Genomic DNA, 16,917 nt, shown 5'->3' on the forward strand with positions numbered 1-16,917 from the left:
TGCTGCTAAGTTGCTTCAGTCATGTCCAACTCTGTGCAACCCCATAGACGGCAGCCCACCAGGCTCCCCGTCCCTGGGATTCTCCAGGCAAGAACACTGGAGTGGATTGCCATTTCCTTCTCCAAGGCATGAAAGTGAAAAGTGAAAGTGAAGTCGCTCAGTTGTGTTCTACTCTTTGCAACCCCATGGACTTCAGCCTACCAGGCTCCTCCATCCATGGGATTTTCCAGGCAAGAGTACTGGAGTGGGTTGCCATTTCCTTCTCTAATGCATGAAAGCGAAAAGTGAAAGTGAAATCGCTCAATTGTTTCTGACTCTTAGCAACCCCATGGACTACAGCCCACCAGGCTCCTCTGTCCATGGGGTTTTCCAGGCAAGAGTACTGGAGTAGGGTGCCATTGCCTTCTCCATTAGAGATGTGGAAATTGACACAAAAACATGGAGCAACTTGCCCAAATTTTCACAGCTAGAAAGTGGAAGTATTGAGATTTGAACCCGGAAAACCTAGTTCCAAAGTTTATACCAAACTGTCTCTTTCACCATTGAACTATAAGTGAATGTTACTGTTTATCTTCTTAGAGTAGGCAGTAGCTCAAACCCAATCTGCAAGATTCCACAAAGCCCAGTCAAGATTCCTACTATAATAACCACATCACTTGTTAATTGCCTTCCAGGGCTTTGTGTTCTCAAAAGCTTTAAAGCCATAGCTGGTTTTCATTAAACTATAGGATAAGAGTCCAGAGAAGGGGGAGACTTTGAGATGAAAAGGGAAGGAGGAATCCAGGAGAGGCTTAAAGAAATTGCTGAGATCATCTGAAAATGTACAATTATTATGCCTCTAACCACACCAATCTGTGGTCTGCCTTCCAATAGGTATATGAGACTTGTCACAGCTTGGAAGCACTCCAGTTCATCACCTAGCCAAGACCCCAAATACCCCACTGAGCCAAACCATGAATTCTTTGAAGGATTTCCTGCAAGATATTGGCTCCCAGCTTTCTTCTTTCCACAAGGTGAGCATGAGAACCTGAACCAGCCCTATACCTGATCCAGGCAAGTCTGTCCCCAAGCCCTCCACCAGCACTCTCCCTGTCCTCTTCCTTTCTGGGATGAGAGGTCCCTAGGATAGCCCTGCTCGCCACCCCCACCAACACACACACACACACACACACACACACAGGCACCAGGGCCTCTTGCATGGACTAGAGCAATCTCTCTCCTCCCTCCCCATCCACATCCTTCCCTTGCCCCATCTCCTCAAGCACCAGAGTAGACCCACATCCTCACCCTGGCAGGAGTCTCACTTCCTCATCTCTAGGTCATTAATATGAGGTCAGAAGCCAACAACATTAGACGCCTCCCCGAAGTCCCTACATCTTAAGAGTGGACTCCTGCAGATGGGCACCTGCCCAAGGGATTGATCCTGTGCTTCAGCCATTTCATTCATTTATTCATGTAATAAGAATTAATGAATAAATGTTTGTTGCGTCTAGGCCCCACCAGCTTGGTACAAATGTCCAGCAGGAAAGACAGCTATTCAACCAGAACCTGTTACAATAATATATGGTCAGGGTGTAACGAGAGTTGTAAAGGGTCCGCACTAGACTGTAAGATCCACGAAGGCAGGAGCCAGGTCCGTTTGTATTCCCTATTGTATTCCAAGCACCAAAAAAATTCTCAGTAAATATTTGAAGAAAGAGTGTCTTTCTAAATGAATATAAGAACAGATGAATATTCTTAGAGCCTAAAACAGGAGGACCTAAAGTAAGGGTCAGGAAAGGGAAGGCCACTATGGAAATAACTTCTAAGATGAGACTTGAAGCTTCCTTCTTACCAATTAGATATTATCCAGGTAGGGACAGAATAAGAGGACAGCAATTAGCACCCTTGGACACGACTGAAGTGACTTAGCAGCAGCAGTACTTACTAATATAGTACTTATTAGTACCCAGGTGCCAGGCACTCTCTAAGGGTTGTATGTGTGTGTACGATTTTTAAATTTGTATTTATTTATTTGGCGGCACTGGGTCTTTGTTGCTGCCTGGGCTTTTTCTCTAGTTGTGGAGAGCAGGGTTTGCTCTCTTGTGGCGGCACGTGGGCTTCTCATTGCAGCGGTTTCTCATGTTGCAGAGCATGGGCTCTAGAGCGTTTGGACTTCAGTAGTCATGACACTTGGGCTCAGTAGTTGCGGTGCCTGGGCTCTAGAGCACAGGTTCAGTGGTTGAGGTGTATGGGCTTAGTTGTCTTGTGACACATGGGATCTTCCTGGAGCAGGGATCGAACCCGTGTCCCCTGCATTGGCAGGTGGATTCTTTACCACTGAGCCACCAGGGAAGCCCAGGATTTTGTCTATATTAAGTCACTCAATTCTCATGACAATCTTACGATGTTGTTACTATTATTATCCCTATTTTCAGATAAGAATACCTAGGCAGAGAGAAGTTGTAATTTGTCCAAAATCACACAATAAGTGACTGAGCCAAGGTTCAAACTTAGCCTATCTGACTTGGAAATTCACGTTTAACCACTGCACTAAACTACGAATAGCATTTTATCAGAGAAAATATCGTCCTCTCCTGGAGCATTTAGCCTTCTGAAAGGGGCACGGAGAGAGGTCACTTCTGGCTGGGCCTGTAGAGATGGTCTCTTGGGCATTGAAGAGTTGTAGGAAAGTTTGAGAAAGATTATCTAAGGCTACAGGCTGAGCAAAGGCACTGAGTCCGGCCCAGTAAGTGGGTATTTAGAGTAGAGGAGACATGCCAGTATGACAGGGTTTAAATTGCCCTGTCAGTCAAAAGAAACTAAAATTCACTCTCTGTGCACTGGTGTAGTGGCTTCTAGGCAGCAGTGTTACATGATCAAGAAGTAGAATGGAGTTACTCAACTGGCAATTTATGCAGAACAAGAATTAAACAAGAGAAAAGGAGCTAGTGGCAAGAAGAACAGTTAAGAATTGTGTTAGGTATCTTGGTATCAAGCTACAGAAGGCAATCCAAACTTGTGTAAGCAAAAGAGGGCAAGTTATAAGCACATATAAGTGGAAAGGAAGCCAAAGGGGCCTGGCTTCAAGCATGGCTGGATTCAGGTAGTCAATGTCACTACATGTGACTAGCTGAATGTCACTCTCAGGCTGCTTCCTCATGTCTGAGTTCTGTTTTTGCTATATCTTGGACTCTTTTTTTTCTCTGCTGCACATAGGCTTTCTCCATGCAACCAAGGGAAAAAATGGCCACAAGAATGTTAGCATATCCAGAGGAAAAAGGGCCTTCCTCTTCCTAATGTCCATATGGGTTGTGGCATGTGGGATCTAGTTCCCCAACCAGGGCTCTAACCCAGGCACCCTGCCTCGAGAGCACGGAGTCTTAGCCACTTTTCACCAGGGATGTCCTCATATGTCGTTCCTTGAGAAAGGCTCGACACACTTGGGTCTTGGCCTTGCCCGTGGGCCCCATGTTTGCTGCCAGGAAGATAAGGTACTTTGATCAGCCAAGACTGGGTCAAAAGTGATCAGGTCCAGGGATCCATAGCCCCTCTCTTCCCATGTTGAATATGGAAGGAACACTGGGCCTACAAATGCTCTCCATGTTTCCCAGGAAGCTCGTGCTACTTGCCAGACTAATATCCCCAAGTCCTTAGGGAGGCAGTTGGATTTATACTCTCCCCCTATCCCGCCCCGTCTCGCACCCACCATGGGTGTTTCCTGACACTTTCTTCTCCACTCTTCCCTTCCCATGAGATATCAGTGTTGCTAATCCCCACGGGAAACTTTGGGACAGACACAGCTCCTGAGTCCCTGAGACTCACAAGGAACTTGGTGCGTGTTTTTCTCCAAAGCCTTTCTTATCACTGTGCTTCAAGACTATGGACGGTCCCAAGGAGTCTCTACAGATGCCCTGACTTTTACCCACCATGTGATCTCGGACACCACCGACGTCAAAGACAAGGAGTTCTCCATAATCATCCAGAAGAAACTCAACATAGTCAGGAGAGCCTTTAAGGTACTGGAATACTTCAGAGGTTGGAAAGGATAATCATTCATTCATTCAATCCATCCATCAATCATTCCATCAACAAACCTTCATTCCTCATTTACCAAGTGCCAGGCCCAAGGCTAGGCACTAGAGCATGGCAGTCTCCCTTCAAGCCCAAATGCCATCAAATGCCATCTCTCCCACTCTGCTTCTAGGGAGTTGGGAAGAACTAGAAATATATTAAATGAATAAGATTCAGATAAATACAATAAATGAACTTTACAACTCTCCCCTGACATAAATGAAGACTGAATGTTGTTAGATCAGGATTTGAAGATGGCATTTCTTTCTTTCTTAAGATTTTTTTTTAATGTGGACCATTTTTACAGTTTTTATTTATTACAATATTGCTTCTGTTTATAACTCTTCCCTGACATAAATGAAGACTGAACACTCTATGTCAGGATTTGAAGGCGGTATTTCTTTCTAAGATTTTTTGATGTGGACCATTTTATGGTTTTTTTAATTATAATTTTGCTTTTGTTTTATGTTTTGGGGTTTTGTTTGTTTGTTTTTTGGTCATGAGGCATGTGGGAAATTAGCTCCCTGAGCAGGGATCGAACTCAGACCCCCAGCATTAGAAGGCAAAGTCTTAACCACTGGAAGCCCCCAAAAGTAATATTTCAAACAAATAGGGCAGATCTCTCCTGAGTGTGGCTCAGCTGAACTGCCTGCCATCCAGCAACCCACTCACTCCAGAGTTCAGCCACTTTCAAGGAGAAGCCCCCACCCAGCCTGCCATGAAACTCAGGGCACTCAGCAAACGTGCTGATTATGCTGGACGAAGTTTATCTGGGCATGTGAGTGCTGACAGCTAGGTGCTCGAGGCCAACCCTAACCCCATCACGCTCCCGCCATTGTCCCACTGGTTTGAGGGCCACTCTTGTGGTTTACTAAAATATAGTCTGTTTTAGCAATCTATTTTCTATTCCAGGACCAACACCACACAGGTCAAGAAGTTTTAAGTTATATATGGAGACTTAGTAGAGAAAATCCTGAGAAGGCAATGGCACCCCACTCCAGTACTCTTGCCTGGAAAATCCCATGGACAGAGGAGCCTGGTAGACTGCAGTCCATGGGGTTGGAAAGAGTCGGACACGACTGAGTGACTTCACTTTCACTTTTCACTTTCACGCATTGGAGAAGGAAATGGCAACCCACTCCAGCATTCTTGCCTGGAGAATCCCAGGGATGGCAGAGCCTGATGGGCTGCCGTCAATGGGGTCACACAGAGTCGGACACGACTGAAGCAACTTAGCAGCAGCAGCAGCAGTAGAACAAATCATTCCTCATTTTTCCTTTTTTTTTTAATTGAATTTTTATTCTATTACTTTTTTTGTTTTTACTGTTTTTGATTGCGGTAAAATAAACATAACATAAAATTTACTATTTTAAGCACTTGTAACTGTACCGTCCAGTGACATTGAGTATACCCACACTGTTGTGCAGTCATCTCCAGGACGTTCTCATTTTTTCAAACTGGAACCCCATACCCATTAAACACTCCCCATTCCAACCATCCCAATCACCACACTACTTTTTATCTCTAAAAATGTGACTACTGTAGGAACCTCATATTAGTGGAACCATATCGTATTTGTCCTTTTGTGACTGGCTTACTCGCTAGTGATAAAGAACCCCACCTGCTGGCCTGGTAAAACGAGATCCAAAGCATTATTTCCTCTTCAGTTTTTTGGAATAGTTTGAGAAAGATGGCTGTTAACTCTTCTTTAACACCCTGTGAAGCCATCTGGTTTGCAGCAACCAGGAAACCAGGACTTTGTTTTTTGGCAGTGTTTTGATTCTGTTTCATTACTGACTCAATTTCATTACTGGTAATCAGTCTGTTAATATTTTCTACTTCTTCCTGATTCAAACTTGGGAGATTGTACATTTCTAGGAATTTATCCATTTCTTCTAGGTTGTCCATTTTATTGGCATATAGTTGTTCATGGTAATCTCTTATGATCTTTTACATTTTTGTGGTCTCTTTTGTAACTTCTCTTTCATTTCTGATTTTATTTGGGCCCTCTCTCATTTTTTTCTTGATGAGTCTAGCTAAAGGTTTATTGATTTTGTGGTACTTTTCAAAGAATCAGCTTCATTGATTCAGTTTCATTGATCTTTTCTCTATTTTTAGTCTCTATTTTATTTACTTCTGCTCTGATTTTTATTGTTTATTTTCTTCTACTAACCTTGAGTTTTTGTTTGTTCTTTTTCTAGTTCCTTTAGATGTGAGGTTAGGTTGTTTGAGATTTTTCTTGTTTCCTAAAGTAGGCTTGCATCAGTGTAAACTTGTCTCTGAGAACTGTTTTGCTGCATCCTGTAGACTTGGGATCATTGTGCTTCCACTTTCATTTTCTTAAGGTATTTTTTTTTATTTCCTTTTTGATTTCTTCAGTCACCCATTGGTTGTTTAGTGACCTATTGTTTAGCATCTGTATGTTTGTGTTGTACAGGTTTTGTTCTTATTAATTTCTAGTCTCCTAGCATTGTGGAAGGCAATGGCACCCCAATCCAGTACTCTTGCCTGGAAAATCCCATGGACGGAGGAGCCTGGTGGGCTGCAGTCCATAGGGTCGTTAAGAGTCGGATTCGACTGAGCGACTTCACTTTGACTTTTCGCTTTCCTGCATTGGAGAAGGAAATGGCAACCCACTCCAGCATTCTTGCCTGGAGAATCCCAGGGATGGGGGAGCCTGGTGGCCTGCCGTCTATGGGGTCGCACAGAGTCGGACACGACTGAAGCGACTTAGCAGCAGCAGCAGGGAACTTGATATGATTGCAGCAATCTTCTTAAATTTAATGAGACTTGTTTTTATGGCTCAGCGTGTGATCTATCCTGGAGAAAGTTCCATGTACACTCAGACCACTTGCTCCTTATAGAGGAGAACCTCTGCAATTGTGATTATCCTATTTGGGGTCTGCCTACCTCAGGTATAGGTCTTCAGTAAATACTGCATTTCTGCCCCTCTTACCTGTCTCATTTTGGTTCCTTCTTTATATCTTGAGTTGCAGAAAATCTTTTCTACTGGTCTTCAGATCATTCTCATCGATATTTGCTCTGTAAAGATGGTGTGGCCATAGGAGGAGGGAGCACAGGGTCTTGCTGCTCTGCCATCTTACTAGAAGGTTGACTTGTTTTGTCACTGTTTCTGCTCTCTTTTTAAAAAGTGACCTAAGGATTACAATTCTAGAAATTTGAAGTTTTACTGTATTTGAAATACTTGTCAATCCAGGATCATCATATATAGATCAAAACCTACAAATTGCTCATGCTCTCAGAGAAGGAAGAGAATGAAGTACTTACCTTAGAACCTGGCAATGAGTATCTCTAAGGTGAAGTACTCACCTCAGAACCCACAGGGCAATGGCAGGGAAGTGCACCTCCTCTTTGGCCTCCTCCCTGACCGTCCTCTAGATGCAGCTTCTATTAAAGGGAACATCTCACCTGGGACCCTCTGACACCACCTCTCTTTGTTCTTAGGGAACAGACCCCACACATGTTGGAGTTCACGTCTTTGGTTTATTCATTGAGGGGGCAAGGTGGAATCACAAAGAAAAAATACTAGAAGACTCGTTACCTTGTGAGATATGTTGTGATTTTCCTGAAATATACTTCTTGCCAACAAAGGTAATCTCCCAGATGTTTTCACAAAGTTCTAAACCACTGAGCTTTCCCTCAGTAGTACCAACCATTCCTTCTACTTCCCATCCTTATGATTTCACTAGGGAGATTCGCCAATATACTTCAGACTACAAGCATGTAAAATAGCCCCAAATACTCCTAAAACCTAAAATAGATGCTGTACAAACATCCAGTGTGATTTCTCAAGAATAGGTACTATAAAGCTATACTAGTGACTCTAAAAAATCAGGTATAATTCTATATGCATTTACATAACTGAATAATCACCTAAAGTTAAATGTATTCAATTTATAACAAACTCCCCAAACCTAGTATAAAAGAAATGTGAGCCGCTGGCTTACTTGAACTGTGTAATTTGAGTATTTATTTATTTTTTAGATTTCTACTGAAAGATCAACTGTGTCTAAGCAGACAGAGCCAGAACTCTATACTTTTGAATGCCCGGTTTACCAGACACCTGAGAGGTCGAGTATTTTGACAGCTGCTGGTTTATCCTCAAACTTTTTAACATCTGTGTACTTATCCACAAAGAAACCTCCTAGTCACTGGATCACAATGCAGGTTGCACTGCTGTGTGAGGAGAATGAAAAATAAACTTCCTTAACAAACCATATAATTGTTGACTCTAACCAGTTACATGCTTCAAGACATTCACATGTAGTCAATATCCTTCATGAAAAAAATCTGTGTGATCACGGCAGATTGGACAGCGCCATCTCTTCCATTTGTACGTGAAAACTTGAACATGTAGGGGAAGCTCCCAGCTGCTTCCATTCTAAGCAATGTCCCTGTGGGTGGGCTCTCCTCTAGGGGAGAGAACATGCCCCCAGAAAGCAGAAGGTCTGACTTTTCTGAAAGGGAAAGCCACGGCAACTAGCATGGCATTAGGGCATCTAATTCTTAGGGAATTTTTGACTTTAGAGTGATTTCTGCAATTATGTACAATAAAATATGTACGTGAAGAGTAGTTCTTTGGAATACTTTCCCAGGTGGCTCTGAGAACACAGAACATGACACTGTTGGCCTGACTGCAGACTTCTGAGACAAAAAGTCTTCCCTTAAAGAAATGATCTTGTACTGATTTCACCAGATTTTCTCTTTCCACTGAAAAACCAACACTGAGAATTCAGTGTCAAAACTGGATGAAAAATGTGAAAATTGCATGTCAAAATGTGTTTCTGTAGGTAGGTTTTTATTATTGAGCACCAACTATGCTGAACACTCATAAAAATTCCTATGCCTTCAGGCCACCTATATAGCATGTGGTATATCAATCTTCATACATGAAGAAAGCGGTGCTCCTAGAGCTTGAGTTGCCCAAGCTCACACTGCCAGAAGTAGGGCTTGGATTCAAAGCCATGTTCGTTGTCACATTACCTCAGCAGTGGGCCCACTGGCAGAAAACAAATCCCATGTTTCCACAAATGAAGATCAAACAATCCCTTCTGTCTGTAATAAGGGGGAGAAGAGGTTGTAGAGAGGGCTCACACCAGAACTAGACTCTAATAGCCATGAACAAAATATTAACATCTACTCACTTTTGTGTCTAGGAAACTACACTGAAAGTCACATTATCAAAAACATATACATTGAGAATCTAATTACATACAGTACTACAGAAAATAATTATAAAGACCTAGCCCCCGTCATTCAAGAATCAATAAGAAAATGACAAAATATAGGATTTTAACAACAGAAACAAGGTGAGGTCTTATTTGGTCCAGTGAATTCATTAAAATAGTTTTAGGAATTATCCATGATTTGCTAAAATAAAACAGTCCATGAGTTATAGAAACCACCAATAAGCAAACTCTTTTCCTCAAAGAGTACAAAAATAAGACCAAGAATCACATGATGTGATATTTTTAACTTACTTGGTTTTGGAGTGTATTCTGACACACCTACCTTCTGCAAAGTCATTTCACACTGAGAAGAGAGATAAAGAAATGGTGTCTGATCTCACTGACACACAAATGTCTCTCACATACATGTACTGGCTTTCAAATGCACTTGGGTGCATTTGTAATTAATACAAATTCATCTGAAAGTATTACTGAGTCTATGACACTTTTGATCATTCCTCTATTTTCTCAAAGAATAAATACTAAATCTATGATCACCATCTGCAGGTTGAGATCCTCCACTAACCCTTTTCAAGCTCTGATGTCTGAGAACCTTGATGCAAACTGCAGTTTGCCAGGGGTCTCAGTCTACCTTTTGGATTTCTCGTGGTCCAGGAGGGACCCAAAGGATCCTGGAATAAACCAGGGGTTGGGTGGGGATCTAAGGATTCCTGTTTTGGTCCCAACGATCCCAGAGTTACAGGCGGAAAAAAAGAGAGATATTCTGAAGTGGTCAAAGCAACATCTTTATTTTCAACTTTATTTCCAACTTAAAACTTCATTATAAAACTTGTCAAAAAAAAATGTCAAAAACAAATTAAAAACAAATTGTAGCACTGTGTTGGTAACACCGCTTTTTTCATTACCAAGAAAACAATTAATGGTCCTTCTTCCTCCCCTAATGCTTCATTGGTGAATCTAGTATAGAACAAGCTGGGACAACATTTTCTGATGCCAGAAAAAAAGCATTAAAAAACTGCTTGCATACATCAGTACTAATAAACACTGACAATTTCACCAAAACCACATTTAAAGATTACAGGATGTGGAACACTTGAGCAAACCAACTTCATGATCACATCAACACAAGCACAGTTATATACACTTCAAACTGCAGCACAGAATAAACGCTGCATATCTAAATGGCTCATATATAAAATGTATAATTGAAAACCCCAACATACAGACTATATTTATTAGGTTTGCCTATGTTTAAGATACTGAGAACAATTTAACTCTGAATATGAAAGCTCAGTGAATTTGCTGCTGTTCCATTATAGGACAATTAACAATGAGACTATATCAACTTAAGTAGAATTTAATGGCTAAAGCTACCTTATGCACATCTGTTAAACTAAAAAATAATGATTTTAAACTATTCCCTTAAATTGCTTTTAGACAAATAGATTTCAAAAGATGAACACAACACTCCTTAACAGGGAGTAGAGTTCTGTAAATATAAAGGATATGCAAAATGCAGTATATAGTGCATGAACTAACAGTAGCAAAAACACAGTTAATTAAAAAAGTCAAAAACATATAAAAATATTTGCCTTTCTGGAAATGGCAAATTTTTAAACACCAATCTGTGTAAAAAGGTTTAAATAGTGATGTTACTCCAAAAATATATATTTATTCTACTTTTCTATTTGCAACAGTTTATAAAGGCAAACAAACACCTGCAGTTGAGGTAGCAAAGCCAAATTCATAAACTTTGGATTAGGGAAAAATACCCTTCCTATGTTTTAATAGCGTCTTTCATACAATATTAAGTGAATTCTCCTTGTTTCAAAATGTTTAATTCACATGTATTACTTTACAAAACTTAATCAAAATACTGCAAATGTTTGTTTAAAAGATATTGGGTTGGATAAAAAGTTCGTTCAGGTTTTTTATGGAAAAACCCAAATGAATATTCTGGCCAACCCAATACTTAGTTCTGAAAATTATTTCACATTCAAAATACTATACAGAAAAACCTGAAGTCACCATATATTACATAAAAGCTATGTATTTACAGTTTCAAATGCAGTTTTAGAAGCTGAGGTTAAGCAAACCACTACTAATGGTCTTCACTAAACAGTGTCCACTATCGGTTACTCCCCTTCCCATACAGCATTGAACAGACAGTCGGTTTTTACTTTCAAATCACATAACTAGAAAATGATTTAATTTAAAGGGAAACAAATGAAAATTCTATACCCTTAATGCAAGAAAACATAAGTGAACTTTAAAATGTAACAGTGTTTTTATTTAAGACAAAAACCAAACCAACTGGACAAAAGAATCAAAATTTGAAAGGTAATCAAAAATCCTGAACATCAGTATTCAGTGCATTTATAAGACTGTTTTTTGTTCTCAGATTTTTAAAGATTAAAAATTTCCTAAGTGCAAATTCTATTTATATTTTCCTTATGTTAATTGTTATGATTCAAAAAACATGGCTACAGGAAAAGACTTACTATTTGGCTCTATCTCTAGTCCTGCCTGAAAAAGAAATATACAGATTCTGTCAGTGCAATGAAAGAAGGTTCATTTTTTTTTTTTCTTTTTTTTCTTTTTTTTTGCAAACGGAAGATAGAACTGCAGGAGCATTTAGAGGGCGCCCAGAGCAGAATCAGTAGATGTAGGGGACTATGCGGTAGGGGACTCGCTGGCAGTACTTCTCCCACGCCAGGCCATACTTCTTCCTACAGTGGTGCTCGTCGCGGGCTTCCCGGTGCACCAGCAAGATGGTGAAATAAATCACGTAGAAATACGGCAGAATGTGATTGAAACCTGGGGAACAAAAGTAAACAGTATTACCTAGTATTTTTATTTTTCACTACACAACTACACAACATTGTTTCCTGCGCTTCCCCAAATAGCCTAAAACTGGGGCGTCCCATTACTCCATTTTCTCCATAATGGGGGAAACAACTAAACCAGTTCATAAAATCCCACTGCTGTGTGGCAGGAGTTAGTATTTGAATTAAAAGCTATTCAAAGAAGAGTGATTAATCCATCCTAACAATCCTTCATAATCAGAACATCTGCCCTTCTAATTAAAGCAAATCTCTCCATTTCCTCCCCTCTGGTGCTCAGGGTGAGAACTGCTAGCCATCACTGTGGGGCAGGCAGAGCAGGGCAGACAGCACTGCAGGGTGTGGGCTGACCCGGACACACACAAAGCCATGTGTGCCTTTTCTTAAGAACCAAATTTTTTCAGAATCCATGTACAGCGAGTCATGAATAAAAGGTTAATTAATTCCTACATAGTCCGCTTAGGAAAAAAGCTACCAGACACAGTTGAAAACAAAGTTTTGCTTGCAGGATTTTAGAGTAAAACTTCATGCTCTGTGAATTCCTAATTCCCCTCAGACACAGGATGAATGAGGTGCTGGAAGCAGAACACAGCACTCCGTCGGGGAACGAGAAACCCCAACCTCTAACAGAAACAACACCCAGACCCACAGAGGACAGACATGTGTGGGCGGCCTGGGAAAGAGTCCCATCAGCTCTCTTCCTGAATGCTTACCGCATGGGAGGGACCACGCCAGGGCCATGATGAGATCACCCAAGTAATTGGGGTGGCGAACAAAACCCCACCATCCAGAAACAAGAAGATTTTTTCCCGTTGAAGTATGAATGGTTTTTAAATCTATACAGAAATTAAAAATACATGTTTAAGGATTCTAAGACAAGCAGATACATAAAATCTTTACATAATGCAAAAATACAATAAATATAAACCAATACTTACGTGCAAGCCTTGGATCAGCGGGGTTTTTCCGGAATGCATTTTTCTGAGAATTTGCACATCGGAAGATTACAAATCCGCATACTGTAATTTTTTTAAAATTTAATTTGTTAACAATTTACATATAATCTTTATTTTAAAGCATCTGTAATTTCATTCAGAAATGATTCCTGTGTTCCAAGGAAATGTCCAAAGTACAGAAGAGTCTGATTTCTTAAGAACAATTCAAACCCTCTCAATCTCAGGATGACAAAAGAAGATCCAGTCCTGATATCTCACTATCTTACAGCTTTCCTCATCTACCTGGGGACACCTTGAAGGCAAAACTAACAAATATGCATTACTATTCATGGTGCACCCATGAATAAAATCTACTGCAGCCCACATTACAATAAAATCAATACTGGAGTTCATCTGTTAGTTATGATATCTACGGACCATAACATGAATGCTTCATTAATAAAACTATAGCTCAGAATCTGTACCAGAACAATATGCACATAAATATTAACATATGCCAAATCCCACTGCAAGCCTCTTAAGCTGGTAGCTTTATTTCAAATTTCAAAACGTCAAAACTAAGAGGCCCTGACATATGACTATGTATCATCAGTCCTCAATAAAGTAGTAAAAAATAACTCTACTCCCCATTTTTAGCTTCACTGTAAAATAGACATAGCCTGTCTTGAATAACACACAGGGATGTGTTAACCAAACCAATAGTGAAATTAAATCTTAATTTCAACCAGAGACTTGAATTTTTCTTCTACCATAGATATTAGTGTAATGAAACTAGCAACATTTGAAGTTCAGTGCTCGCTTTCCCTGCCCTCCCTCTGGTGGATGTGTTTAACGACCAGTGTAACAAAAGAAAAAGCCCATCCTGAATCCAACCTGCTACCATCAGCCAAGCTGTACTCCTCACTCTTCCCCACCACCCTGGTCAAGCTGTTCCCTCTGTCCAGTGTGTCTGTCTCCCCATGCCACTTTCACTCACCCAACAGATCAAAAACCACATTCTCCAGTAAGTTTACAGTGATATTCCCCAGAGAGACGTGCTCTCTACCTTAAACTCCTGTCATATTTGCTCTAACAGTCCCTCCTCTAGACTCTTCCTGTGCCTCAATCCAGTGTCTGAGAGTGTTATTTCTTCTGTAAGAGCATAAGCTCTAGGAAGGCAAGACCATCTTCCTATTTTTCAAGTTACTACTAGAAAAAGAGGGCTCTCAACAAAAAAAAGTGAACCATTACTAAAACAATAAAATTGTATTGTTTTTAACAATAATTGTATTATTTTTAAATAAACAGCCTCTTGATGAAAGTGAAAGAGGAGAGTGAAAAAGCTGGCTTAAAGCTCAACATTCAGAAAACTAAGATCATGCCATCCAGTTCTATCATTTCATGGCAAATAGATGGGGAAACAGTAGAAACAGTGGCTGACTTTATTTTTGGGAGGCTCCAAAATCACTGCAGATGGTGACTGTAGCCATGAAATTAAAAGACACTTACTCCTTGGAAGAAAAATTATGACCAACCTAGACAGCATATTAAAAAGCAGAGATGTTACTTTGCCAACAAAGGTCCATCTAGTCAAAGCTATGGTTTATCCAGTGGTCATGTATGGATGTGAGAATTGGACTGTAAAGGAAGCTGAGCGCCGAAAAATTGATGCTTTTGAACTGTGGTGTTGGAGAAGACTCTTGAGAGTCCCTTGGACTGCAAGGAGATCCAACCAGTCCATCCTAAAGGAGATCAGTCCTGGGTGTTCACTGGAAGGACTGATGTTGAAGCTGAAACTCCAATACTTTGGCCACCTGATGCAAAGAGCTGACTCATTGGAAAAGACCCGGATGCTGGGAAAGATTGAGGGCAGGAGGAGAAGGGGACGACAGAGGATGAGATGGTTTGATGGCATCACCGACTCAATGGACATGAGTTTGAGTAAACTCCGGGAGTTGGTGATGGACAGGGAGGCCTGGCATGCTGCAGTCCACGGGGTCGCAAAAAGTCGGACACGACTGAGCGACTGAACTGAACTGAATAAATTTTTAAACAGGTGTTTTGTTCAAAATGATGTTTAAATAACTACTGAAGAACCCAAGGAAGAAGCATCCATTCTCTTTGCAAGATGCAAGAATCTTTTATGACTTAACTCATCCATCACAGATTATTTCATACTTGAGCTAATCATGGCCATTTAAAAGGGCACGCTGTAAACATGTGATACCACAGTACAACAGACTCAGTACACAGTATTTAATATACAGAGACTGAAATTAATACTCACGTTTCAGAGCAATGATTAGAGAAGCCATTGGCCAAGACAGTTCATTTGGATGACTGACTAAATAAAAGGCCTGAAAGCTGTAGATAAATGGAACCCACACCAAATCTCCAAAAGCCAGCATGTATCCAAATCCATCATGGATAATGTCCATGGTTGTCAATAATGCTTCCTAATGGGTACAGAGAAGGGAAAAAAATGTTTTAAAGTTTAGGGAGAAAAGCTTCTATGTTTAAAGTATTCAAATAAAGTACTAATTTACAGTCAAATTTACAAAAAGCTAAAGGAAGGTGGTTGTTGTTCAGTCACCCAGTCGTGTCCCACTCTTTGTGACCCCATGGACTACAGCACACCAGGCTTCTTCACCATCTCCCGGAGTTTGCCCAAGTTCATATTCATTGCATCAGTGATGCCGTCCAGCCATCTCATCCTCTAAGATGAGACAGTACAGCAACCTAAAATGTTTAAAGGCAGGAGTGGGGATCTGTCTCCCTTGGCACAGGTATCACACTGAGTCATTCTGCTTCATCCTCTGTCACTCTAGCCACTCCCTCCACGATCCTGAACCACAGAGCTCCCAATGCCTCTTCTGCCTCCCCGCCTCTGCCTGGAACACCCTCCCCCAACTGCAGCTGAAGCCTGGCCTGTACTGCCTTCCTCAACCCACCACTCGCTGAAGCCAACTGACTGTCCTGTAACTCAGCGGCCCTCTCTACTCGACTGGAAGATGCGGGGAGCACCGGTTTCCACCCCAGCACCGAGTACAGGTGCGCTGACCTAGCTAATGTTGTTCAGTCACTAAGCTGTGTCCAACTCTTTGTGACTCCATAGACTGCAGCACTCCAGGCTTCCGAACCTAACTTCTGAGCATAATCTAGCTTTTCAGGTAGCTTGTCCACACTACTCGGCATCATGGGAAACTGCCTGCTTCACTGCTCAGGGTAAACCAGGGCCTGAATGCACTCTCTTGTGGATCTGGCTGGCACGAGCCAGAAACCTGCAGGCCCTGGAAGTGGAGACGGCCCTGTCTCAGGGCATCCCTAACCTGCCTCAGACTCTAGTACTCAACACTGACCAGAAAAATTGGCGAGTATAATCTCTATTAAAGAATCAATGTTTTAGGTTAAAGAAAAAGAGTGAGATCTCCAAAATGTATTCCCCCCTCCCCAGAAAGCAAACAAAAGACCACAGAACAGAAAAATGGATGTTACAATTTCCGGGCCTGTTGGGTCACCCTCTAGTCAACACGCCTATTCTTTTGCACTGGGGAGCAGCCAAGATAGCACACGAGGGATGACGACAGGGGCACATGGGAGTGGGCAGAGGAAGTGACAAGATACCAACACCTGGTGCCAGGAGGGGCGGGGAGGACCCCCAACCCCACCCAGTTCCCAGGGACTCAGAGGGCTGCAGGACAGAAGCAGAGGCTCAGAGGAAGGGTCATTCACATTTAAGTTCATAGTCTCCATTTCTCAAGGTGTGCCACATTAACACGCAGAGGAATTTCTATCACTCAATCAAATAAGAAAATTATTAAGCATCCGCTAACTAAACAGCAGCGTGCCAGATACTAAAGAAAACCACAAAATCAA

At 41.4% G+C, this 16,917-nt stretch overlaps 2 protein-coding genes across 3 annotated transcripts in view; one reads left to right on the plus strand and one right to left on the minus strand.

Annotated features, from left to right (window-relative positions):
• The window catches only part of DNAH14 (dynein axonemal heavy chain 14), a 376,162-nt gene extending 367,873 nt beyond the window's left edge, over positions 1-8,289 (plus strand). The window contains exons 82-85 of the mRNA XM_027564099.1: positions 874-1,013; positions 3,835-3,998; positions 7,519-7,665; positions 8,059-8,289. Of these exons, the coding sequence (XP_027419900.1) occupies positions 874-1,013; positions 3,835-3,998; positions 7,519-7,665; positions 8,059-8,274 (667 nt within the window). The 3' untranslated portion in view covers positions 8,275-8,289. The remainder of the gene's footprint in view (positions 1-873; positions 1,014-3,834; positions 3,999-7,518; positions 7,666-8,058) is intronic.
• A 1,738-nt stretch (positions 8,290-10,027) lies between these two features.
• The window catches only part of LBR (lamin B receptor), a 28,305-nt gene continuing 21,415 nt past the window's right edge, over positions 10,028-16,917 (minus strand). For both annotated transcript variants that reach the window (XM_027564582.1, XM_027564583.1), the window contains exons 11-14: positions 15,329-15,497; positions 13,045-13,125; positions 12,820-12,942; positions 10,028-12,080 (exon numbers count right to left, since the gene is read on the minus strand). In XM_027564582.1, coding sequence (XP_027420383.1) covers positions 11,920-12,080; positions 12,820-12,942; positions 13,045-13,125; positions 15,329-15,497 — 534 coding nt within the window. In that variant the 3' untranslated portion in view covers positions 10,028-11,919. The remainder of the gene's footprint in view (positions 12,081-12,819; positions 12,943-13,044; positions 13,126-15,328; positions 15,498-16,917) is intronic.

The sequence above is a fragment of the Bos indicus x Bos taurus genome, chromosome 16 (genome assembly GCF_003369695.1).
Source record: "Bos indicus x Bos taurus breed Angus x Brahman F1 hybrid chromosome 16, Bos_hybrid_MaternalHap_v2.0, whole genome shotgun sequence".
NCBI classification, from domain to species: Eukaryota; Metazoa; Chordata; class Mammalia; order Artiodactyla; family Bovidae; genus Bos; species Bos indicus x Bos taurus.